We start from the raw sequence: 24,133 nt of genomic DNA, 5'->3' as shown, positions 1-24,133 counted from the left end.
AATTCTAATAGCTAGCATCTATAAAACACCTAATGGATGCCCAGACGCAAGGATTCTAATAGGTAACCTATACAGCACCTAATGTATACCCAGACCACAGAATTCTAATAGGTAGCATCTATACAGCACCTAATGTATGGACAGACCACAGAATTCTAATTGGTAGCATCTATACAGCATCTATTGTAGGCCCAGACCCCAGAATTCTAATAGCTAACATCTATCTAGCTCCTGATGTATGCCGAGACCCCAGAATTCTAATAGGTAGCATCTGCCCAGATCCCAGAATTTTAATAACTTACATCTCTCCACACCTACCTTAGGCCCAAATCCTAGAATTCTAATGGAAAGCATCTATACAGCACCTAATGAATGCTCAGACCCCAGAATTTTAATAGGTAGCATCTATCCAGCATCTATCATAGGCCCAGACCACAGAATTCTAAATGCTAAGATCTATACAGCACCTAAGGTATGCTGAGACCCCGGAATTCTAATAGGTAGCATCTATACAGCACCTAATGTATGCACAGACCATAGAATTCTAGTAGGTTGCATCTATATAGCATCTACCCTGTGCTCAGACCCCAGAACTCTAATAATGTACATCCCTCCACACCTAAATTCGCCCAGACCTTAGAATTCTAATGGAAAGCACCTATATAGCACCTAATGTATGCCTAGAACCCAGAATTCCATTACATAGCATCTTTCCCTCACCTAATGTAGGCCCAGATGCCAGCAATGTAATAGCTAGCATCTATTCAGCAGCTAATGTAGGCCCAGACCCCAGAATTCTAAAAGCTAACATCAATAAAGCACCTACCGTAGGCCCAGAAACCAAAATTCAAATAGGTATCACCTATAAAACACTTAATGTATGCCCCGACCACACAATTCTAGTAGGTATCATCTATACAGCACCAATTGTAGGCCAAGATCACAGAATTGTAGTAGCTAACAACTATATAGCACCTAATGTATGCCCAGGCCGCAGAATTCTAATGGGTAGCACTAGGCCCAGACCCCAGAATTTTAATAGCTAGCATCAGAGAGCACCTAATGTATACCCAGACCCCAGAATTCAATTAGTTAGCATCTATCGAGCACCTATCATAGGCCCAGACCCCAGAATTCTAATAGCTAGCATCTATAGAGCACCTAATGTATGCCCAGACCCCAGAATTCTAATAGGTAGCATCTTTCCTGCACCTAATGTAGGCCTAGACCCCAGAATTCTAATAGGTATCACTAGACCCAGACCCCAGAATTTTAATAGCTAGCATCCACACATGACCTAATGTAAACCCAGACCCCAGAATTCAATTAGGTAGCATTGATAGAACACCTATCGTAGGCCCAGACCCCAGAATTCTAATAGCTAGCATCTATATAGCACCTAATGTATGCACAGACCACAGATTTCTAATAGGTAGCATCTATATAACCCCTTTCTGTATGTTTAGTTCCCAGAATTCTAATAGCTAATATCCATCCAGCACCTACCATATGACCAGAATTCTAATAGGTGGCATCTATACACCACCTAATGTATGCCCAGACTCCAGAATTTAAATAGGTAGCATCTATACAGCACCTACCATATGCCCAGACACTAGAATTCTAATAGCTAGCATCTACTGAGCACCTATTGTATGACCAGACCACAGAATTCTAATAACTGCCATCTATATAGCACCTATTATATGAATAGACCACAGCATTCTAATACGTAGCATCTATACAGCACCTACAGTATGCCCAGACCACAGAATTCTAATAGCTGGTATATATATATAGCAACTATTGCATGACCAGACAACAAAACTCTAAGAGCTAACATCTATTCAGCACCTACTGTATTGCCCAAACCCCAGAATTCTAATAGCTAACATCTATGCAGCACCTACCATTTGCCCAGATCCCAGAATTCTAATAGGCAGCACCTATACAACAACAACTGTAGGCCGAAAACACAGAATTCTAATAGCTAGCATCAATGCAACACCTACAGTATGACCAGATCCCATAATTCTAATAGGTAGCATCTATAAAGCACCTAATGTATGCCCAGACCACAGAATTCTAGTAGCTAGAATCTATACAGCACCTAATGTATACCAAGACCAAAGAATTCTAATAGCTTGCATCTGTATAGCACCTAATGTATGCCCAGGCCACAGAATTCAAATAGGCATCATCTATACAGCACCTACCGTATGCCTAGACTACAAGTATTCGAATAGCTACCAACTATACAGCACCTATCGTAGGCCCAGACCCCAGAATTCTAATAGGTAGCATCTATACAGCACCTAATGTATGCCCAGACCACAGAATTCTAGTAGGTAGCATCTATACAGCACCTATTGTAGGCCCAGACCCCAGAATTCTAATAGCTAACATCTATACAGCACCTAATGTATACCCAGATCCCAAAATTCTAGTAGGTCGCAACTTTCCTGCACCTAACGTAGGCCCAGACCCCAGAATTCTAATAGCTAGCATCTATACAGCACCTATTGTATGTCCAGACCCAATAATTCTAGTACGTAGCTTCTATCCAGCACCTAATGTACGCTTAGACCCCATAATTCTAATACGTAGCATCTATATAGCACCCACTGCATGCCCAGAACACAGAATTCTAATAGGTAGCATCTATATGGCACCTATCATATGCCCAGACCCAGAATTCTAATAACTTACATTTCTCCACACCTACCGTAGGCCCAGACACTAGAATTCTAAGGGAAAGAATCTATACAGCACCTAATGTATGCCCAGACCCAGAATTTAATAGGTAGCATCTACCCCAGAATTCTAATAGGTCGCATGTATAAAGCACCTACTGTATGCCCACATGCCTGAATTCTAATAACTAGCAACTACACAGCACCTATCATATGCTGAGATCTCAGAATTCTAATAGATAATGTCTATTCAGCATCTAATGTGTGCCCAGACCCTAGAATTCTAGTCGGTAACAGCTATACAGCACCTACTGTATGCCCACATGGTAGAATTCTAATAGCTAACATTTATACAGCACCTGATGTATACCCAGATGCCAGAATTCTAATAGGTAGCATCTATACAGCACTCACTGTATGCCCAGACCACAGAATTCTAATAGGTTGCATCTATATAGCATCTACCCTATGCTCAGACCCCAGAATTCTAATAACATACATCTCTCCACACTTACTGTAAGCCCAGACCCTAGAATTCTAATGGAAAGCATCTGTACAGCACCTAATGTATGCCTAGAACCCAGAATTCTATTACGTAGCATCTTTCCTGCACCTAATGTAGGCCCAGACGCCAGCAATGTAATAGCTAGCATCTATTCAGCACCTAATGTATGCCCAGACCACACAATTCTAGTAGGTAGCATCTATACAGCACCAATTGTAGGCCAAGATCACAGAATTGTAATAGCTAACAACTATATAGAACCTAATGTATGCCCAGGCCGCAGAATTCTAATAGGTAGCACTAGGCTCAGACCCCAGAATTTTAAAAGCTAGCATCTTTTCTAAGCTAAAAGAGCACCTATCATAGGCCCAGACCCCGAATTCTAATAACTATCATCTATACAGCACCAACTGTATGCCCAGACCACAGAATTCTAATATGTAACATCTCTATAGCACCTACCATATGCCCAGACCCCACCATTATAATAACAAACATTTCTCCGCACCTACCATAGGCCTAGACACTCGAATTCTAAGGGAAAGCATCTATACAGCACCTAATGTATGCCCAGACCCTAGAATTCTAGTAGGTAGCATCTATACAGCACCTACTGTATGCCCAGACCCCAGAATTCTAATAGGTAGCATCTATACAGCACCTACTGTATGCCCAGACCACAGAATTCTAATAGCTAGCATCTATACAGCACCTAATGTATGCCCAGACCCCAGAATTCTAATAGGTAGCATCTATACAGCACCTAATGTATGCTCAGAGCACAGAATTCTAGTAGCTAGTATCTATACATCACCTACTGTAGGCCCAGACCCTAGCATTCTAATAGCTAGTGTGTCTACAACAGCTATTGTAGGCCCAGATACAAGATTTCTAATAGGTAGCATCAATATAGCACCTGCCATATGCCCAGACCCCAGAAATCTAATAGGTAGCATCTATTTAGCACTGACTGTATGCCCCGACCACAGAATTCTAATAGGTTGCATCTATATAGCATCTACCCTATGCTCAGACCCCAGAATTCTAATAACATACATCTCTCCACACCTACTGTAAGCCCAGACCCTAGAATTCTAATGGAAAGCATCTATACAGCACCTAATGTATGCCATGACCCCAGAATTCTAATAGGTAGCATCTATACAGTACCTACTGTATGCCCACATGGTAAAATTCTAGTAGCTAACATCTATATAGCACCTAATGTATGCCCAGACCCCAGAATTCTAATAGGTAGCACCTTTCCTACACCTAATGTAGGCCTAGACCCCAGAATTCTAATAGGTAGCATCTATATAGCACCTAATGTATACCCAGACCACAGAATTCTAATAGGTAGCATCTTTCCTGAACCTAATGTAGACCTAGGCCCCAGAATTCTAATAGGTAGCATCTATTCAGCACCTAATGTATGCCCAGACCCCAGAATTCTAATAGGTAGCATCCATATATCACCTAATGTATGCCCAGACCATCGAATTCTAGTAGGTAACATCTATAGAGTACCTATCGTAGGCCCAGTTCCCAGAATTCTAATAGGTAGCTTCTATCTAGCACCTAATGTATGCCTAGACCCCTGAATTCTAATAGGTAGCATCTATACAGCATCTCTCATAGGTCCAGACCCTAGAATTCCAAAAGCTAACACCTATACAGCACCTAATGTATGCCCAGAGTACAAAATTCTAGTAGTTAGCATCTATACAGCACCTAATGTATGCCCAGACCCCAGAATTCTAATAGGTAGTAACTTATATTGTACCTAATGCATGCCCAGACCCCAGAAATCTAATAGGTAGCATCTATATAGCACCTAATGTAGGCCCAGACCCCAGAATTCTAATACGTAGCATGTATACAGTACCTAATATATGCCCAGAGCACAGAATTCTAGTAGCTAGTATCTATACAGCACCTAATCTAGCCTAGACCCAAGAATTCTAATAGATTGCATGTATACAGCACCTAATGTATGCCCAAACCCCATAGTTCTAATAGGTCACATGTATACAGCACCTACTATATGCCCACATGCCTGAATTCTAATAACTAGCATCTATACAGCACCTATCATATGCTGAGATCTCAGAATTCTAATAGCTAACATCTATTCAGCACCTAATGTATGCCCAGACCACAGAATTCTAGTAGGTAGCATCTATACAGCACTTAATGTATGCCCAGATCACAGAATTCTAATAGGTAGCATCTAGACAGCACCTATTGTATGCCCAGACCCAGAATTCTAATAGGTAGCATCTATAAAGCACCTATTGTATGTCCAGACCCAAGAATTCTAGTAGGTAACTTCTTTCCAGCACCAAATGTATGCCTAGACCCGATAATTTTAATAGGTTGCATCTATTCATCACCTAATGTATGCCCAGACCACAGAAGTCTAATAGGTAGCATCTATACAGCACCCCCTGTATGCCCAGGTCACAGAATTCTAATAGGTAGCATCTATATAGCACCTATTGTATGCCCAGACCCCAGAATTCTAATAGGTAGCATCTATAAAGCACCTATTGTATGTCCAGACCCAAGAATTCTAGTAGGTAACTTCTTTCCAGCACCAAATGTATGCCTAGACCTGATAATTTTAATAGGTTGCATCTATTCATCACCTAATGTATGCCCAGACCACAGCATTCTAATAGCTAGCATCTATATAGCACCTAATGAATGCCCAGACCCCAGAATTCTAATAGGTAGCATCTATTCAGCACCAACTGTATGCCCAGACCACAGAATTCTAATAGGTAACATCTCTATCGCACCTACCCTAGGCCCAGACACTAGAATTCTAAGGGAAAGCATCTATACAGCACCTAATGTATGCCCAGACCCCAGAATTCTAATAGGTAGCATCTATACAGTACCTACTGTATGCCCACATGGTAAAATTCTAGTAGCTAACATCTATATAGCACCTAATGTATGCCCAGACCCCAGAATTCTAATAGGTAGCATCTATACAGCACCTAATGTATGCCCAGACCACAGAATTCTAGTAGGTAGCATCTATACAGCACCTAATGTATGCCCAGACCCCAGAATTCTAATAGGTAGCATCTATACAGCACCTAATATATGCCCAGAGCACAGAATTCTAATAGGTAGTATCTATACAGTACCTACTCTCTGCCCACATGGTAGAATTCTAATAGCTAACATCTATACAGCACCTAATGTATGCCCAGATGCTAGAATTCTAATAGGTAGCATCTATACAGTAACTCTCCACACCTACCGCTGGCCCAGACCCTAGAATTCTAATAGCTAGCATCTATATAGCACCTAATGTATGTCCAGACCCTAGCATTCTAATAGGTAGCATCTATACAGCACATGTTGTAGGCCTAGATACAAGATTTCTAATAGTTAGCATCAATATAGCACTTGCCATATGCCCAATTCCCTGAATTCTAATAGAAAGCATCTATACAGCACCTAATGTATGTCCAGAGCACAAAATTCTAGTAGCTAGCGTCTTTACAGCACCTACTGTAGGCCCAGACCCCAGAATTCTAATAGGTAGCATCTATACAGCACCTAATGTATGCCTAGTACTGGACAACTGTTATGTCATTTGTTCTCACAATCCACATTTTACAGATTATGAGGTTGAGGCAGATACAGGCAAGTGACTTGCTGTGGTCACCTAGGTAACAAGTGTCTGCAGCTGTATTATTCTTTTGTTTGGCCCTCACAATAGCCCTGTAAGTAACTGCTATTATGATCTAAGTTTACAGTTGGGTAAATTGGGGCAGATGGGGTAAATTTTCACGCCCAAGGTTGCGCACCTAGTGTCTGCGGCCAGATTGGACGTTGGGTTTTCCTAATTCTGGGCCTACTGCTCCCTGACCGTTGGTGCTTCTTGGATCCTGGGTCTTGGACTTCCCTTTCCGCTATTAAGTTCATGAAGCTAACGAGTTCCTGACCTGGTTCTAGCTGATTCCCAAGATGGCGCTACAATGGAGACTACACAGATTCTGCCCTGGCCACGGTTCTAGAAGTCCCCCCTTCCCCAGTTGCTTGGCCGTTTAGAACATACTGGAAATGGAACCCTCAGCACCTAAGACTCCACTGTCTACCATCTGAGGTCTTGCCTAAAATGGCCACCTTCCCATACTGCCCCCTGCCCCCCTGGGCTCCAGCGGTCATAGCTAGAATGACCCCGGGGAGGGGGTGGTGTTGTGGAAGGCAAGGACAATGGCTTTAGTCCCACCCTGTGCCGTGACCCTGGGTTTAACCTCCCTGCAAAATGGCGGCTCCAAGGTCCCTTTTGTACACATCCACCCCAAGGCTCTCACGTACGAGCTTAGGCAAGTCCTTTCCGCCCTGCCCCCCAGTTCCCCCTCTGTAAAGCTGAGTTTGACTTGAGATGTGTTGGTTTGGCTGCGACCTAAGTTCCCTAAGGGTGCTAAGGCCTGTGATGTTGGGCCCAGTTCCCAGTTAAAATCCTGGGGCAGGGGAGTTCCCAGTCATGTGCGTTACCTTGGTCCTGCCAGCAGATGGCAGGGAAGAACCACCAGGACACTCATTTTAGTCATGGTTTATTAAAACAGTCAAGAGGCAGCCACGATGTTTCAATGGGGGTCCGTGTCGAGGCACAAACTGAGCAAACTAGGCCCATGGATGGGATCTCGGGGCTGGCTGGTAGGTCCGGGCGCTCCAGAAGGCGGGGGATCTGCTTTGGGGGGCCATTTTCTCCCGACCAAAGAGAAGACCCAGGCAGGCCGAATATCCTCGCCAGGCCTGTGCTTCTTGGGCTCGATGAGGTTAATTTTACTGCGTCGCGATGCTGAGGGCTCCGGCGGCAGTAAGAGGGCCGCTCTCACGCTCTCCCTCTCTTCCTTGGTGTCTTGGCTCAGGCCTCGGTGGGTCAAGTCCCTCCAAAGGGCCGGTGTATTTGGTGGGAGTCGCAGTGGATACTTTCTAATGTAGTAAACCGGGCCCTCTCGGCCCTCACTGGGCCAAGGGCGCTGCCCACCCCCGACCTGGACTTGGCCTGGTAGTTTCTTCTTAATGTCCACGTTGGAAAGGCATGGGGGTAGGTGTAGGCAGTCACTGTTCACCAATATGGCTCCTGGGTTGGCTGTCTGGGCCCTGCCCACCTCAGGGAGATTTCCACAGTCTTTACCCAGTTGCCTCTCTGAGTTGGTTGGATCTTGGCCCCTTGGAAGGGTCAACTTTGAGCGGCAGGAAGAGAACTAGGCCCCTCGTCAGGATAACCAGCAACAACCCGGTCTGACTGCTAGAGGATGTTAGCTCGAAAGAGCCGAAAGGCTCTGAGGCCTATGGGAGACCGAGCAAAGCTAACTGCCGGGTCCTCTGCTGGCACGAGTCCTCGGTGCTTTGGCCAGAGTTTAGAGTTACAGCCCTGGAGCAGGCCGGCCCCAGGAGCTAATGAAGGGTGAAGGGCACTCCTCACCGATCTGCACTAGACTGAGGAGATACACCCTAGATGGGGTTTTCAGAGTCCAAAATTGCATCTGCTGCTGGAGTCAAGCCCCAGGAGCTGCCGGGAGGGGGGGGTGGAGAAATTACTGGATAGGGAACAATGTGTGACCTGGGGCCCTGTCGGTGGTAAAGACCTATGGGAGGGGAGGCCCTGTAGGTCTGGGAGGGGAGAGAAGCTGTTATTGGGGCTCCTCAAAAGACAAGGGAAAGAAGTTAGGATAGCACGGGGAAGCGACGACAACATGAGGGAGTAAGACAATCCAAGAGGGGTATGGGGGAATGGCAATGAGGGTGGGAGGGAAAGAGGTGAAGTAAGCCAGAGGGAGGGGGGAAATCAGAACAGGAGGGAGGGAAAAAGGCAAGACTGGAATGAGAGTGGGAGGGAAGGCAGGCTGGAAAGTGGGAGCGACGGGGGGAACCAGAGAGGGAGGGATAGAAGGCCTCTGGGAGGAAACAAGTGAATGAGGTAGTGTGGGAATGAGGGCAGGGGGGATGGGGGAAGGGAACGAAGGAGTCAATGGAGTGGGAAAGGAGGATGGATAGGGTTGAGGGAAGGGGAAGGGAATGGAGGAATAATACAAAGGGGGGAAAATTGGAAGAACAGAAGCAACGGGAAGGAAGGTGGGTGGGAAGTCTGGAGGGAGGGAGGGATCAAAGAAAGAAATGGTAGGACACAGGATGGGAGGGAAGGAGGGAGAGAAGGTGGGAGGAAAGGAGGGAAGGAAAGTGGGAGGGAAGGAGGGAAGGAAAGTGGGAGGAAAGAAGGGAGGAAAGCAGGGAGGGGCAGAGAAAGAGAAGGAGGAAGGGACAGGAGGAGAGACAGAGGGAGGGAAGGAGGGAGGGAGGGAGGAAGAGATTTCTGCCTGCATCCTGACTGTCTTCTGGGCGATCTTGTCAACTTTGACAAAAAGAGTTTTCCTTCAAGCCCCAAATCAAGTCACATTCAGAAGACAAGCTGGTCCGGTCTTGAGAGGAAAGTCTGAGTCCTTCTCGCAAACACGGTCAGCTGGACGTCCACGTGTCCCTCAGAAGATCCGGCAGGTGCTGGGATTAGAGGTGCTTGGGAAGGGGAGCTGGGAGAGAGCAAATAATTATCAAAAGGTCTCTAAGAATGGAAAAAAACTGGCAAGAGGTAACTGGAGGAGGCTTAGTCTTCTCAGAAAGTGATGGGGAGAGCTTTGCTTGGTTCCCTCCCTCTGGGAGAGACCTAAAGCTCAGGGCCTTGATGGGTAGGACAGGGGCAGGGGCAGGGGCAGGGGCACTGGCTTTGTCCTTTTTAGCGTTCTTGTGTCATTAAAAAACAGCCTCAAGGACCAAGTGAGGAGGCTACCGGAAGGAAGGGGGGGCTTCTGGTGTCGGCTGGTCCTGGGTGCAGTAGCTCGAAGGGTCTTGGACGGAGGATCTAAACCGGGCTGCCCGGCCAAGATACCACAGTCAAGGCAACTCGGTTCCGAAGCTCTTTCAGCATGGGGACAAGCTGACCATTGCTGAGGCCAGCAGCTGGTGTGCCATTGACAGCTACAATCTCATCACCACATCTAAGGGGGGAAACAAACACACACACACAAATACATACAAACACTAAGGGACTTAGTGCTTCCTGCCCAAAGCTCTTGGGTGAATGCACTCTGGTGTGAAAGTCCTCAGGGATAAACTCAGTGTTGCCAAGGCAACGTTTGTTGGGTAAAAACATTTCAATTTACATATCATTTGCATATCAGAATCCTAGAAGATCACAATTGAAAAGAGAATGGATCCAATTTATACCTTCTAATCTCCCCCTCAAAAAGGGGTCTCAGTTTCCCCAACTGTAAATAAATCACTTCTATGAGTCTTGTTTTTCATTCTCACACCTTAGGATCCTATAACACGGCATTTTCTCTTGCCACTTATTTTCTCCTTAACATATTCAGTTCAGTCCTGGAATAATACTGATTCCCTGCATCTCCAGATCATTGATTGAATATGACAATATAGCTGGGTCTCAGTTTCCCTTCTTGGGCAATCCATCGATGTCAATGATGGATTAACATTAGTGAAGCTGAGATTGAATCTTGGCTTGGACACTTCCTAGCTGTGGGTCCCTAAGTAAGTCATGGCCTCTCTCTGGACCTCAGTTTCCTCATGTGTTAAACGAGAGGGTTGAACTAGTGATGACAAGACCCTCTTCCAGCCTTAAATTGATAAGCCCAGGATCACATCCCATGACAGTGTGTGGTACTGGGATTTAAACTCAAGGCAGTTCCTAGCTCCCTTGTGGGACTATAGGCCCAAAGCTCTAGAGCTTCAAGGGAGCCCCAACCTCCTCTCTTTCTGATGAGGAAAAAACAAAAATCTTTTCAGAACTTTTCTAAAATAAGAAAAATAGATATCTTAGGTGTATAGCTTAATCCTGTTCTGAGATTCTGACCAGAGGAAAGAGAAAGGCGGGTAACAGGAATACAATATAGAAAGGAAGAGGAAGGGAACGGAACTAATCTCTCATAATTTGGTTGATTGAGAAGAAGAGTATATGAACATGGGAGAAGGGGGTTAAAGTATGGAGTCAGATGACCCTTACTCTGATCTGAAGTGGACAAAGGAAAGTGGAATACACACAGTTTGGTGTAGAAATACATCATACTTAGTTCGGGGAAACAAATGGGGAAATGGAAGTGGCCAAAATGGAAGCTAACACTGGGGAGGGGATAGTCACAAACAAAACCAAAACCAAAACAGGGATGGAAAGGGGAAAAAAAGAAAAGAATAGAACTAACCTAGGAGCTGCTCATCCATAGGTGAATGGTTGGGGAATGTGAATGGAATGAACTATGACTTCAACATGTGAGGTGATAAAAGAAGCAATGTCATAGAATTCTGGGTGGTAAAAACTGAGGCAGAACAGGGAGAACACAAAAAGAGGAATTTCACACAACTTGTTTCAGCACATGGTCAACCATGTCTCCAGAAGCCTTATGATAAAGCTTCCTCCCTGCCTCCTGGCAGAAATTTGGTAGACTTAAGAGCACAGCAGGGGGCATCCCTCTGGGGGCATGGTCACTAAGTACTTTCCTTATTTTTCTATTCTATTATTAGTTGTTTTTCCCTTTTTGTTTTTGAATTGTGGGGGGGGGCGTTAGCAATAATGGTGCTCATCAGAAAGGGGGCATCAAAACATTTTCCAAATATACAGAAGGGAACAGGGGGAAGTTCAGAGGGAGGAAACAGACAAGCAAAGCAATTTAAAAAGTAATATGGAATTCATTCTCTACTTTTCTAAAAAAAAACAAGTTGTATGAAATTCCTCTTTTTGCGTTCTGCTACATTTTTGGAAATGCTCTTTTTTGGTGTTTAAATTCAGAATAAAACTGGAAAAGAACAAAAAGATCGGAACCCTGCTATGAAGGATTTAAAATGCCAAATGGAGGAGTTCTGCATTGTATCCTAGAGGTAAGAGGGAGTCACTGGAAATTCTGGAACAGTGGAGGAACAGCGTCAGACTTGAGATGGGGCAACCAATGAAGAGAGCCTTGGGATAGGTTAGACAACAGGCGGCAAGTCCCTGACTTCCAGCTAACAGTGATATGAGTGGAGAGGAGAGGAGACAGAGAAGTTGTAAAGAGGTCAGGGGAGGGTCCCGCATAATTACTTTAGTCTTCGATCCCGGAACACTGGGGTGCCAGGCACGATGGTCTTGATAAAGAAGGGCTGATTGCCTTTGGAGGCCTCAAAGCCCCCAACGATGCTGAAGCCCCAGCTCTCGTCAGTGTTCTTATGTAGGACAACATCTTGACACAAATGGAGGGCACTGAAGAGGGAGAAATTAAGATACTGAGATAATGAGAGGCATTGTTCTTTCTTATTCACCAAAAGGTCCCAACCCTAGTCAGAAGCACAGGGTTAGGGGCTATTCAGGTGATGAGGAACATTCAACACAACCCTGCAAAGAACTTCATGGAGGCTTTAGACCTGGAAGTGTCATCAAGAACTTACCTTGCCCAATCTCATCATTTGACAGTTAAGTAAAATATAGCCCCCTGTAGGCTAATAAAGTGGTGTGGCCACGTGGAATCAGAAAGACTTGGATTCAAATCTCTATTATTATTATTATTATTCCTCCCTCTCTCCCTGCCTCCCGCCCCCCCTCCCCCTCTCACCTCCTTCCTCTCCCCTCTTTTCCTCTCCCCTCTTTTCCTCTCCTTTCTTTATCTGTTCCTGTCTTTGTTTCTTTTTTCCTCAGTAGTATTTTATTTTTCCTAATACATGTAAACATAGTTTTCAATACCCATTTTTGTAAGGCTTTTCCAAAATTTCCAAACTTTTCTTTCTTCCTCCCTCCTCCCCAAGATGGCAAGTGATCTGATCTAGATTAAATACATGCAATCCTTGTAAACATATTTGGAATATTTCCATATTTGTATTGTTGTGCAAGAAAAATCAGGCCCAGAGGGGAAAAACATGAGAAGGGAAAAAACAAGCAAACAAAAAGATGAAAATATAATGCTTCAATCTGCATTCGGTCTCCATAGCTCACTCTCTCTGGATGGTGTTTTTGATCCCAACTTTATTGGAATCGTCTTGGATCACCATATTGTTGAGAAGACCTAAGTCTACCATAGTTGACCATCGCATGATCTTGCTGTTACTGTGTATAATGATCTCCTGGTTCTGCTTCACTTCACTCAGCATCAGTTCATGTAAGTCTTCTCAGGCTTTTCTGTCATCATTTGTTATATAATAATAATTTTCTGTAATACTCATATACCGTAATTTATTCAGCCATTTTTGCATATGTGGTAACTTGTCCCTTTCCCTCCTGTATGATCTCTGGAGGACACAGTAGAGGCACTGCTGGGTCGAAGGGTATGCACAGTTTGATAGCCCTTTGGGCACAGTTTCTGATTGCTCCCCAGAATATGGTTGAATCACTGTCACACACCTATGAAACACTGAGGAACGCTCATAAACACAAGGACTGACCACAATTTCAGAGGATTCATGATGAAACCGGCCGCCTATCTCCCAACTGAGAGGTGATGTACTTAGGGAACAGAACTTCTCTTCCCCCCCCTCCTTTGTTTTTTGGAAGGGAAGAGGTGAGTGTAAAAGAAAATAGGTTTTTGTTAAATAAAAAATTAATATAATTTAATAACGATTTTAAGTCCTTTCTCTGTTCTGAGTCTCAATCTTCCTGTCTGTAAAATAGGAACGTTTTAATTAAAGCTCTGAAATCCTAGGCCCTACTGTCTGTATTCAGGATGGAGGAGAAAAATAGAGAGAACATATTTGGTTTCCATTGCTATATCACTAGGAGGCCTGAGGATGACTGTCTTGGGATGGCAGCGGTGAAACCATGGCCACCTTTTACTTGGTGGGAAATGTGCCCATTCATCCCCACTCACTTGGATGAATGACTGCTGCATTCAGAGATGTGTGGGACTCCCAGCCCAGAGACCGGCCTGTCTTGGGGGACTGGGGAAAAGCAAAATCGGAATGGCAGAGGTCCCGCCCCATTCTCACCTGGGGAGCCCCAGCCATGACAGCCAGAGGGGAGACCAGCTGGGACCGGCTTCCATGGGTGGTTCTTGGCTGGCCGCCCAAGGCTCCGGGCTCACAGGCGGCATCAGGATGTCCAGGGCTTTCAGGACGATGATGGCTGAGGCTGCCTGAGACTTGAGCACTGCCACTGCCTCTTGGTAGGATAGTGAAGTCAAGTCTATGCCATTGATGCTTAGGAGAACGTTCCCTGCAAAGAGGAGGAGTGGGCAGAAGTGGGGGGGACTCAGACCGCAAAGGTGCCTGGGTACCAGCCCCATTGGAAAGGTGAGTTTGCCCCCGTACACAGGACATTTTAGTCTCCTAGGGCTGGCCGACTTCCTTTCTAGGGGCCCCATCCATCGAGAAGAGTGGCTGTTCTGACATCATGTAGAGTAAGGTACTAAGAGAAGAGTACTAAGGTACTAAGATTTGAACTCAGAACCTCCCCCAATTCCCAATTCATGCTCCTGACACTATAACTCACATGCAGAGAACTTGGGGGTTTTAGAGACTTGTCTAGAGTCAAGCTGTCCCTTCGGCACCATGATTTCTCCCTGGGGTTTCACTGTGTAGTGGGTGGGCATAAATTAAATGGGAACTTGGGGGGGGGGTTGCAGCAGCCACAGACGATACACAAAAGTCATAGGCAGCCCAGAACAGCATAAAATACTTGTATAGAATACTATAAATGTACAATTTTACCACATTTTATTTTTTAATACCCTAATAATTCAGACGAAAGGGAGGTCTAAAAGTTTGATGTGGATTTTCCAGGTCGCAGGGGTGCCATGTCCCAGGCCCCCAAGATGTAGCAGGGAGAAGTGTACTGAGGTGTCGGTTAAGTGTCCTACTGGCCACAGAATCCTTAGGCTTCTGGCCTCTTTTTGGTTCCTAACTCATCCCAGCTTGCGACAACACTTGAAATCCATGCACCCATACATACATAGGGGTCTTACCCTCCCCTAAGACCCCCCCCATATACTTGAAGGAAGTGGGGATATTTTGGCTGAAGAAGAGACGGTTCCAGACCAAGGGAGAGGGATGGGGCGTGGGTAATAGGAAAGCTCTTCTCCTGTGTTTGTTCCCAGAAGCCGAGCTAGCAGAAATGGGTAGAACCAACTTTTGGTTCTCTGGCTGTCTTCTCACTTGGCGGATGTGGGAAGCTGAGATCAGAGAGGGGAATTCATTCATCCGGAGTCACACAGCTGGGGAATGCTGGACCTGGGGTTCATGTCCTGGCCTCTTGATTGAAAAACTGACCTTCTCTGCCTTTCTAGCAGAGGCTTCAGACGGGATGAGTTACCAGAGGGGAAATGGCTGGTTGGTCTGAGGGCCAGAGAAATGGCACTGGGAATTGCATGCCCTCCCCAAACTCCCCTCCCCCCACCCCGCCCCCTTGCTTTCTCCCTATTACCTCTCTGAATGCGGCTATCCCGGCAAAGACAGCCCACAGGCTGCACGCTGGTCACATAGATGGGCACACTGTGTTTGCCTTCCCGGCCGCCCCCAATCGTGATGCCCAGGGACTCTTTCACGTCTTTCCTTATGGTGAGGGTCTTCTCCTGGCTCAGGAAGCCAGCAGGGGGGTCCTCAAAAAAACAAGAGGAAACTTGGGGGACCAGGACCTCCTCCTGCTTGATGCAGGCTTACAATATTTGAAGGCCTGGGTTTACAGGCACAGGCCTCCAATCTAGGCCCCAGGGGGCCTTCTGAGTAGGGCCAGTTCCCCCCTCCCAGCTGACTGACACTATCGGAAGATTATGGGATCATAGGACACAGAGCTTAAAGAGAACTGATGCCTAACTCAATCATGTTACAGAGGAGGAAACTGAGGCCCAGAATGGGGAATGAGCTGGTAGAGCCAAGATTAAGCCCTCCAGAGTGTTGGATGGTCTCTCCTGGGGTATTTTGGGGGGTAATGGAAGCACAGGATGGGACTTACCTGGTAGAAAGCCACGGGCCGTGGGTAGTGCCCCAGCTCGGGCTTCCATTGGGGAACTGGCATTGGGGGAGGGTTGTTCCCATGGCTGAAGCTGAGGTGGTTGCTGGTGTCACCGCTGCCGTTGCTCTCGCTGCTCCTGCCTCCGCCTCTGCTGAGCCTCGAGCTGCCCGAATCTGTCTCTGTCTCCATGATCAGGCTACCTCGGGATCTCAGGACCACGAAGTGAACTCGGCTCTCGCTGGTCTGGGGTGAGAATACAGGGAAGAGGAAAGGGCAGGAGCCAGGCAGGACTGCTGTGCTTGGCCCTGATGGGTAGGGCAGGGGGAGGGCCACTGGCCCCAGGGCCTGGCCACTTGGTCCAGTTCTAGCTGCCTAGGCATTCATTCAGTCAGGTTTTTAAACATGCTAATTTCATGCACGTCACTTCACATTTATGACACAGAACATCACACACGAGAGGAGCCCGCTCCTACTTCCCTGAGACAATTAAGAGTGGCTGACATGCTTTTCCTTCCCATGATCCTACATTCCTGATACCTTCTCAGCATGCCCCTGCTTCTGCTGCTCTTTCCCTCTGGAAACATCTGTTTCCTTCACCCATATTACTCCTTTCCTCTTCTCCTTCCTCTAAGGTTCTGCTCCAGCATCTTTTCCCTCTCCCTCGCACATTTAATCTCTTCCTTACTGCTAGCACCTTCCCATCTTCCTTCAAGTAATCTCAAGTCTCCCTAAATCTAAAAAAAGTCTTCAGGCCTTCCCCAAAGCTTTAATCCATCTCCTGGCCCAGTTCTCTCTTCCCTTTTGTAACTAAATTTCTTCCCTTTTTTTGGGTAAACACTTTTATTTTTTTTTCAATTTACTTGTAAAGATAGTTTTCAACATTTGGGTTTTTTCAATAAGATTCCGAGTTCCAAATTTTTCTCCCTCTCTAAGACAGCAAGCAATCACTGCTTGCAGTGCAGTCATATTAAACAAACTTCTACCTTCACAACTAAACCTCTTGAAAAAGTTGTTTCCTTCTCTCCCTCACTGGCCACCATTCACTTTTCACTGTTTGAAGAATCACCCAAATTGGGAGAAGGAAACTTTGTTTTCTGTTTAGTCTGATCTCTACGGCAGCTGAATCTTTTCTCCAAGTCAAATATCCCCAATTCTCCCCAATTTTTTAATTTTTAAAATGTATTTATTTAAAACTTCAATGCAAAATAATAAACACAAAAGAAAAAAATTATCATTTGTCCAGCAGAACCTAAAGGAGGATTCAAAATATGTAACAGATTTCCATTTCAAGAAGGTCTGGATAAAACTGAACACAAATATCTTGAGTTCAGAGCTGTCCACCTTTCCTTACTTGTAGGTTTTCTTTTTCCTCCTTTCCTTTCCTCCCACTTCCCCCATCTACAGTTCTTTTAACCAGTCTTCACATGACATCCTTGAGACTCTGGCCTGCATGAGAACCTTTATTAACTGAACACAATACTCTACATCAGGGGTCCTCAAACTTTTTGACTAGGGGGCCAGTTCACTGTCCCTCAGACTGTCGGAGGGCCAGACTATAGTAAAAACAAAGCCTTTGTTTTGTGGGCCTTTAAATAAAGAAACTTCATAGCCCTGGGTGAGGGGGATGATCGTCCTCAGCTGCCGCATCTGGCCCTCCGGCCGTAGTTTGAGGACCCCTACTCTAGATGTTCAGAGCTCAGTGATACTTGTCACCTCCTTCGTCTGGGGCCATTACTAATGCAGCTTGATATTGAACTCTTTTGTCTACCACTTAACACTGTTTGTTCACATGCCCACTAAAGGCCCAGATTGTCTTCAGACAAACGGCCATCTAGCGATATCTCACAATCGTGCATTTGTGACATCGACTTCTGGAATCCAGATCTTGATCCCAGCCAAGTTTTATCTTGCAGCACTTAGCCCAGTGCTCCAGACTGTTAGCTCCTTTCTGGATAGACAGAGGACTCTGCAGCTATCCAGAATCTTAGTCCTCCCTCCCAGCACAGGGCAGAGCTACAAATGATGCAATTGTTGGCCTCCACCATTGGCCTTCACTGAAGGCCTTCTGCAGGGCTGACGCTGAGCCAATGAAGAAAGATTGTTTTGGATTTGGGCTGTCTCATTAATCTTGTTGAAGTTCAGCTTTGATGTCACTTCCTTCAGCATTATCTTGTCCTTATTGGTGATGGTATTTCACCATGGACATCACAGAACGTTGTGTTTTATCTCTCCACTAGTCCAAGACGTCTGTGAAAACCAAGGCCTCAGCCCTTTTTGTAGTGGCTAGAAAATGGAAACTGAATGGATGTCCATCAGTTGGAGAATGGCTGAATAAATTGTGTTATGTGAATATTATGGAATATTACTGTTCTGTAAGAAATGACCAACAGGATGATTTCAGAAAGGTCTGGAGAGACTTACACAAACTGATGCTGAGGGAAATGAGCAGGACCAGGAGATCATTATATACTTCAACAACAATACTATATGGTGACCAGTTCTGATGGACCTGGCCATCCTCAGCAACGAGATCAACCAAATCATTTCCAATGGAGCAGTAATGAACTGAACCAGCTACGCCCAGAGAAAGAACTCTGGGAGATGACTAAAAACCATTACATTGAATTCCCAATCCCTATATTTATGCCCACCTGCAGTTTTGATTTCCTTCACAAGCTAATTTTTCACAAGTACAATATTTCAGAGTCTGATTCTTTTTGTACAGCAAAATAACGGTTTGGTCATGTATACTTATTGTGTATCTAATTTATATTTTAATGTATTTAACATGTACTGGTCATCCTGCCATATAGGGGAGGGGGTGGGGGGGTAAGAGGTGAAAAATTGGAACCAGAGGTTTGGCAATTGTTAATGCTGTAAAGTTACCCATGCATATAACCTGTAAATAAAAGGCTATTAAATTAAAAAAAAAAAAGAAAAAAAAAAGAAAACCAAGGCCTCTCTTTGGCTAAACAATGATTTCCTGGTGGGGACATAGGACTGCAGCCTGGGAGAAGTCTGGGTAGGAGCACACAGCAGGAGGGTCTCTCAGCTCTATGCTACTTTCTATGCCTAGGTTTCAGAGCCTAGGAGGACCTATTTCATTTTTTTACATATTTTTTTATTTTCAAAACACAAATATGCATAGATAGCCTTCAGCATTCACGACTGCAAAACTCTGTTCTAATTTTTTTCTCCCTCTCTTCTCCTCACCTCCTAGCCCAGACAGCAAGCAATTCAATTTAGGCCAAACACATGCAATTCTTCTATACATATTTCAACAATTATCAGATCAAAAAAAGAAAAAAAAAGAAAGAAAACAAAATGCAAGCAAACAACAACAAAAATGCTATGTTGTGATCCACCCCTCAGTTCCCACAGTCTTCTCTTTGGGTGTAGATGGCTGTCATCATCACAACATCATTGGAAGTGGTTTGAATCATCTCATTGTTGAAGAGAGCCATGTCCATCAGAATTGATCATTGTATAGTCTTGTTGTTGCCATGTATAATGATCTCCTGGTTCTGCTCCTTTCATTTAGCATCAATTCATGACAGTTTCTCCAGTCCTCTCTGAAATTATCCTGCTTCTCAGTTTTTATAGAACAATAATATTCCATGACATTCATATAGCACAATTTATTCAGCCATTTTCCAACTGATGGACATCCATTCAATTTACAGTTTCTTGCTACTACAAAAAGGGCTGCCACAAACATTGTTGCACACGTGGGTTCCTTTCCCTCCTTTAAGTTCTCTTTGGGATATAAGCACAGTAGAAACACTGCTGGGCCAGAGGGTATGCACAGTTTAATAACTTTTTGAGCATAGTTCCACATCACTCTCCAGAATGGTTGGATTCATTCACAGTTCCACCAACAATGTATCAGTGTCCCAGTTTTCCCACCTCCCCTGAAACATTTGACATTATCGTTTCCTGTTATCTTAGCCAAGCTGACAGGTGTGTAGTGGTATCTCAGACTTGTCTTAATTTGCACTTCTTTGGTCAATAATGATTTGGAGCACCTTTTCATATGAGTAGAAATAGTTTCCATTTCTTCGTCTGAAAATTATCTGTTCATATCCTTTGACCATTTATCAATTGAAGAATGGCTTGATTTATTATAAATTAGAGTCAATTCTCTATATATTTTGGAAAGGAGGCCTATATCAGAACCTTTGACTGTAAAAATGTTTTCCCAGTTTATTGCTTCCCTTCTAATCTAGATGTTTGTACAAAAACTTTTTAACTTAATATAATCAATTTTTTTCCATTTTGTGATCAATAATGGTCTCTAGTTCTTCTTCGGTCACAAATTCCTTCCTCCTCCACAGGTCTGAGAGGTAAACTATCCTATGTTCTTCTAATTTATTTATAATCTCATTCTTTATGTCTAGATCATGAACCCATTTCAACCTTATCTTGGTGTTAAGTGTGGATCAATGCCTAGTTTCTGTCATATTAGTTTCCAACTTTCCCAGAAGATTTTGTCAAAATTAATTCTTATCCCAAAAGCTGGGGTCTTTGGGTTTGTCACACTCTAGATTGCTATAGTTATTGATATTTTGTCCTATGAACCTAACCTATTCCACCGATCAACTATTTCTGCCTTTCTACATTTAATTTTGAGATCTTTATGTCCTAATATATGGTCAATTCCATGAACTGCTGAGAAGAAAGTGTACTCCTTTCTGTCTCCATTCAGTTTTTTCCAGAGATCTATCATACCTAACTTTTCTAATATTCTATTTACCTCTTTAATTTCTTTCTTATTTGTTTTGTGGCATGATTTATCTAAATCTGAGAGGTCAAGGTTGAGATCTCCCACTATTATAGTTTTCCTGTCTATTCTTGCAACTCTCTTAACTTCTCCTTTAGGAGAAGATATATAAGACATATATATTTAGTTTTGATATTGCTTCATTGTCTATGCTACCCTTTTGCAAGATATAGTTTCCTTCCTTATCTCTTTTGATTAGATCAATTTTTGCTTTTGCTTGATCTGAGATAAGGATGGCTACCCCTGCTTTTTTGACTTCACCTGAAGCACAATAGATTCTGCTCCAGCTTTTTACCTTTACTCTGTATCTATTACCCTGCTTTAAACGTGTTTCTTGTAAACAACATATTGTAGGATTCTGGCTTTTAATCCAGTCTGCTGGATCAAGTAGCCCTCCCCCTTTCTTATATTTTCCCCCTACTGTTTCTTTCTTGTCTTCTATTTAACCTATCCCTTTCCTTTTTGCTTTTCCCCCTCTCACTTTTCAATAAGGTGAGAGAAGTTTCTCTGTAAACCAAATATAACTAATATTTTTTCTTTGAACCAAATCTGATGAGAGTAAGATTCACACAATGTTCATCCCCCTCCCTTCTTTCCCTCAGATACAATAAGTTTCCTTTGCCTCTTTGTGAGATGTAATTTCCCTTATTTTACCTCTACTTTTCCCTTTTTCTGGTACAATCTCCTTTCTACCTCTAGTTCCTTTTTTCTATCATAACAATAAATCAAATTATGCACACACTCTCTATGTATACCCCAAACAGAAATACAGTTCTCAAGAGTTCTTTTTACCTTTTTCTGTTTCTCTTGAGTCTTATATTTGGAGGTCAAATTTTTTGTTTGGCTCTCTTGTTTTTATCAGAAATAAATGGAATTCGCCTGTTTCATTGAATGCCATCTTCTTCCCTGGAAGAAAATGTTCAATTTAGCTGGATAGTTTATTCTTTGCTGCATACCAAGTTCTTTTGCCTTATGAAATATCAGATTCCAGGCCCTTCAATCCTTTAAAGTGGAAGCTGCTAGATCCTGAGTAATCCTTATTGTGGCTCCTATGTATTTGAATTGTTTTTTTCTGGCTGCTTGCAATTTTTTTTTGGTCCGATAGTTCTGAAATTTAGCCATGATATTCCTTGGAATTTTAATTTTGGGGTCTCCTTCAGGAGGTGTTTGATAAATTCTTTCAATGGCTATTTTGCCTTCTGATTCTGTGATGTCTGGGCAGTTTTCTTTGATGATTTCCTGAAAAATAGTGTCTAGGCTCTTTTTTTTATCATGATTTTCAGGGAGTCCAATAATTCTTAGACTATCTCTCCTAGATTTATTTTCCAAGTCTGTTGTTTTCCCAAGTAGGTATTTTACATCTTTTTTCTATTTTTTTCATGTTTTTGGTTTTTCTTGACTGATTCTTGATGTCTCATTAAGTCATTCACTTCCATTTGTTCAGTTCTGATTTTTAATGAATTATTTTATTCATTTGCTTTTTAAATTTCTTTTTGTATTTGTCCAATTGAGTTTTTAAATGAGTTGTTTTGTTCTATGGATTTTTTTCCATTTCACAAATGCTATTTTTTAAGGAGTTATTTTCTTTTTCCAGTTCACAAATTCTGTTTTCCTGGGAGTTCTTTACCTTTTCCATTTCACATTTCAGGGAGTTGTTTTCTTTTTCAAATCTTTCTTTTAATGAGTTATATGCTTTTTCCATCTTCTCTTGCAGAGCTTCCTTCTCCTTTCCCCATTTTTCTTCTAGCTCTTTTTAAAGATTCTCTTTAATTTCTTCTAGGAGAGCCTTGTATGGTGAGGATCAGGTTATCTTCCCCTTGGGGGCTTCATCTGGAGACAATCTGCTTTTAGTTTCCTCAGGGTTTGAAATCTGTTTTCTTTCACTATAGAAGCTATCTATAGTTAGAGCATGCTTTGCCTTTTTACTCATTTTTTTTCAAAGGCTGTGATCTGCTTTTTGTGCAAGGAGGTTCCAAGCTTCCTCTACAGATACCAGAAGTGGCAGCAGAGTGACCCCGGCTGTGCTGAGATCGGGCTAGGTCACTCACAGAGCTGGGTGGGCATGGCCTGGTCCCGTGAGACTCTGGCACTTTGGCACTACACTCTTTATCCTCTACATTTGTGTTGGATGTTTTATAACTTTTCTGCTGTTCTACTGGCTTGCAACTAGGGCAGAGTAGCCAACGCTGTGATAAGAGTCCTCCCTGTAGATTCTCTGCTCCGGAGGCAGCACCCCACTCTGTCTGCTGAGCATGAGCTGGCCTCCATGCTCTGGCTCCCTGCCTGCACCTGGCCACCTCCTCCCATGCCTGCACTCAATCAAAAGAGACCTTTTCTGGCAATCTTTGGAATTATCTTCTGCTAATAATTTGCTGCATTCCCAATATTCGTGAGTTCTGACAGTCTAACACTATTTCAGAGGTGGAATTTCATAATTAGTTTGAGGGTAGCAGGAGAGCTCAGAAAGAAGCATGTGTCCTCTCCATCATCTTGGGTCCATTCCCCCGCCCCAGGGGGGGGGGTTGTCCAATTTCAAAGGGGCCTCTGAGATAACACAGATCTTATACTTTGGAGACTCTGCAGTAGAGGATCTTGGGGCCCATCTTATTTCATTCACATGGCAAGTGATTGTGGCTAAGTCACCCTTTTTCTTTCACATAATGACAAGATGACGTCATTATTTTCAATACCATCATGATGTTAAATCTAAAGTAAAATGGATTTGAACAGGCCAAATTACCCCAGTCACAGTTTTTTTGGGGGGTGCAATGGCCCAAAGTCATATATCCCTGATGGATCCCAAATGGTTTATCCCAGGTGGGCTCCCAGTCATCTATCATCTCTTGGCCCTCAAACCATGTATGGCCTGGTGGCCCCCAAATCACATACTCTCCATGACCTCCAACCTGTAGCCTCTATACCATTTACCCCTGGTGGGCCACAAACCAACTACCCCCTCCACTATGAGCCCAAAGCTATCTAATCCAGAGTCTTCTTCATGCCACAAGTAAGGATCTGCAGATGAATTGAAAGGAGACCCTAATCACTTTGTCTTAGATCCTTTGGGAATCACCTCAACTCATTAGCTAATTTTCTTCTAAAAGTAATTCCTTTCTCTAGCTGTAGCAAGAGCCCTCTGAAGGATTGATCAGAGCATCTTAAGAAATGCTGGTCATGACCATTTGCAAGGAACTAGGAGAATCCTGGGC

The 24,133-nt window shown here is 43.9% G+C and overlaps 1 protein-coding gene across 2 annotated transcripts in view; it reads right to left on the bottom strand.

Moving 5' to 3' along the window:
- Positions 1-7,762: 7,762 nt before the first annotated feature.
- Positions 7,763-24,133, bottom strand: part of LOC100934304 (ligand of Numb protein X 2) — a 111,859-nt gene continuing 95,488 nt past the window's right edge. Inside the window, exons 6-10 of one of the 2 annotated variants that reach the window (XM_031945011.1) lie at positions 16,145-16,387; positions 15,617-15,791; positions 14,185-14,410; positions 12,314-12,472; positions 7,763-9,758 (exon numbers count right to left, since the gene is read on the bottom strand). In XM_031945011.1, the coding sequence (XP_031800871.1) occupies positions 9,629-9,758; positions 12,314-12,472; positions 14,185-14,410; positions 15,617-15,791; positions 16,145-16,387 (933 nt within the window). In that variant the 3' untranslated portion in view covers positions 7,763-9,628. Of the gene's footprint in view, positions 10,224-12,313; positions 12,473-14,184; positions 14,411-15,616; positions 15,792-16,144; positions 16,388-24,133 lie in introns of both variants that reach the window. The other variant, XM_031945010.1, reaches the window with a different exon arrangement.

The sequence above is a fragment of the Sarcophilus harrisii genome, chromosome X (assembly GCF_902635505.1).
Source record: "Sarcophilus harrisii chromosome X, mSarHar1.11, whole genome shotgun sequence".
Lineage (NCBI taxonomy): Eukaryota > Metazoa > Chordata > Mammalia > Dasyuromorphia > Dasyuridae > Sarcophilus > Sarcophilus harrisii.
This window is presented reverse-complemented; position numbering and strand designations above follow the sequence as displayed.